Here is a 2,500-nt window from a genome sequence, read left to right as displayed (position 1 = left end):
TCATCTGCCACTCTATATTTCTATAACGGCACGCAAATGGATCGGCAAAATCCGAGTTTGATCCTGATCGGCCCGGGCCTGTTTTCATCACTTCCACCACGCCGCTGAGGTGAGCTTTACACACACACACACACACACACACACACACACACGCCCCAACCATGATTCTACATATAATACATCTGTACAAACACTCATACCACCCATTTATCAACTAGCTCCCTGAATTGCATACATTTGCACACACACACAATCATGCATTCTCATACCCAAGTGTTCACAGGAAGTGTCCTGTATCTAATAGACTATTTGATTGTGTACATTGTGGACTTCTTTTCTGTTCATAACCTGTACAGAGTCTAGACATTTCAACATCACTACACTACACTCAGATAGGCGCTTCCCCTACTCCAGACCTACCTTCATGTCAGACACTCACGCACACACACGCACACACACGCACATGCACACACACGCACACGCACACGCACACGCACACACACACACACACACACACACACTCACACACACTGCCTTCTCTGCCCCCATTCTTGTCCCTGTCAGTGGGGCCCCAAGCTGAGATGGATGGCAGACCTATGCACTGCCCCCCAAGAGTGACTACTAAGCACTGTGCTCTCCCTCTCTCTTTCTCTCTTTCTGTCTCTCTCTCTGTCTCCATCTCTCTCTCTCTATTATCTTCTCTCTCCTCCTGCTCTCTCTCTGCCTGTCTCTCTCTCCCTCCTGCTCTCTCTCTCTCTCTCTCCTCATTGTCTCTCTCTCCCTCCTGCTCTCTCTCTCTCTCTCTCTCTCTCTCTCTCTCTCTCTGTCTCTCCCTCCTGCGCTCTCTCTGTCTGTCTCTCTTTCCCTCCTGCTCTCTCTCTCTGTCTGTCTCTCTCTCCCTCCTGCTCTCTCTCTCTCTGTCTCTCTCTCTCTCTCTGTGTCTCTCCTCTCTCTGTCTGTCTCTCTTTCCCTCCTGCTCTCTCTCTCTGTCTGTCTCTCTTTCCCTCCTGCTCTCTCTCTCTGTCTGTCTGTCTCTCTCTCCCTCCTGCACTCTCTCTCTCTATTTTCTCTCTCTCCCTCCTGCACTCTCTCTCTCTATTTTCTCTCTCTCCTGTGCTCCCTCTCTTTATTCTCTCTCTCTGTCTGTCACCTGGGGAAGGCAACAGCAACACGGTCTGTAATTATAACCCGTGTGAGGAGCGCACTGGAGAGAGAGTGTGTGTGTGTGTGAGAGTGTGTGAGGAGTGCATAGTGTGTGTGTGTGTGTGTGTGTGTGAGGAGCGCTCTGGAGTGTGTGTGTGTCTGTGTGTGAGGGGCACACTGGTGTGTGTGTGTGTGTGTGTGAGGAGAGCACTGGAGTCCCATCTCCACTAGAGTTATTATCTGCCTCTGGAACTCTTTGTAAAATGCATTTTTACTGTCTGAGCATTCATTCATTGAAGTTTTTTTGTGTGTGCATGTGTATGTGTGTGTATTTGTGTGTGTGTGTGTGTGTGTGTGTGTGTGTGTGTGTGTGTGTGTGTGTGTGTGTGTGTGTGTGTGTGTGTGTGTGTGTGTGTGCATGTGTGTGTGTGTGTGTGTGTCCACAGGTGCACAGGCACACGGCGATGCAGTCGCAGGGCTCACAGTCGCAGCAGAACGTGCACACCACCACTCTGGCCCGCGCCAAGACCGAGATCCTGCGGGTCATCGAGATCCTCATCGAGAAGATGCCCAGCGACGTGGTGGACCTGCTGGTCGAGGTACGCCCCACCCCGTCCACTCCACAACTAACCCCGCAACTCTCTGCTCCTCCGTCACCCCAAACCTCCTCCGTCGCCCCATCGGTCACATGGACACACGTCCATTACAGATACCCACCCGGCCGTCAACCCATCATGGTGTCCGTCACATTTGTCAAGGGAAGCAGAAGTGTTGAAGTGTGGAGAGCTGAAGGCTTCATTGATGTGTTTATAGCACTGAGACTTGCTATTGAACTCCCATCAGCTCAGAATGCAGATGGAGGAGAAGAGAGCTGCACTGAGTTGAGATCTTTTGAACAGGAATATGGAGCACACTTAAGTGTGTGTGTGTGTGTGTGTCTGTGTGTGTGTGTACACATACATGAGTGAGACAGTGAAACGTGTGTGTGTATAATAGAGAAGGCTGTGAAGGGTTGCAAGTGTAGAGCCCTTGACTCGTGTCTCTCTGTCTCTATCTAAAGGTGATGGACATCATTATGTACTGCATCGAGGGCTCTCTTGTCAAGAAGAAGGGCCTGCAGGAGTGTTTCCCTTCTATCTGCAAGTAAGTGTGTGTGTGTGTGTGTGTGACAGGCATGAGGAAGGATGTCATTTTTTTGTGATTCTTTGTGATGTTACTATTGCATCACCACATTGTATCATCTAGTGGCCAGGTCATTTATGAACTGGTAAATGCATCATTCAAAAACATGAGCTATTGAGACTATAACTGAGGCCCATCATCAGCCATTTTAGATGTGAAATGTCTGACCGGTGCC

At 49.8% G+C, this 2,500-nt stretch overlaps 1 protein-coding gene across 1 annotated transcript in view; it reads left to right on the top strand.

The window, feature by feature from the left end:
- Positions 1-2,500, top strand: part of LOC125304786 (WD repeat-containing protein 7) — a 158,553-nt gene that overhangs the window by 125,413 nt on the left and 30,640 nt on the right. Inside the window, 2 exon segments of the mRNA XM_048259284.1 lie at positions 1,590-1,742; positions 2,204-2,286. Of these exon segments, the coding sequence (XP_048115241.1) occupies positions 1,590-1,742; positions 2,204-2,286 (236 nt within the window).

This window comes from Alosa alosa, chromosome 12, assembly GCF_017589495.1.
Source record: "Alosa alosa isolate M-15738 ecotype Scorff River chromosome 12, AALO_Geno_1.1, whole genome shotgun sequence".
Taxonomy (NCBI): domain Eukaryota; kingdom Metazoa; phylum Chordata; class Actinopteri; order Clupeiformes; family Clupeidae; genus Alosa; species Alosa alosa.
This window is presented reverse-complemented; position numbering and strand designations above follow the sequence as displayed.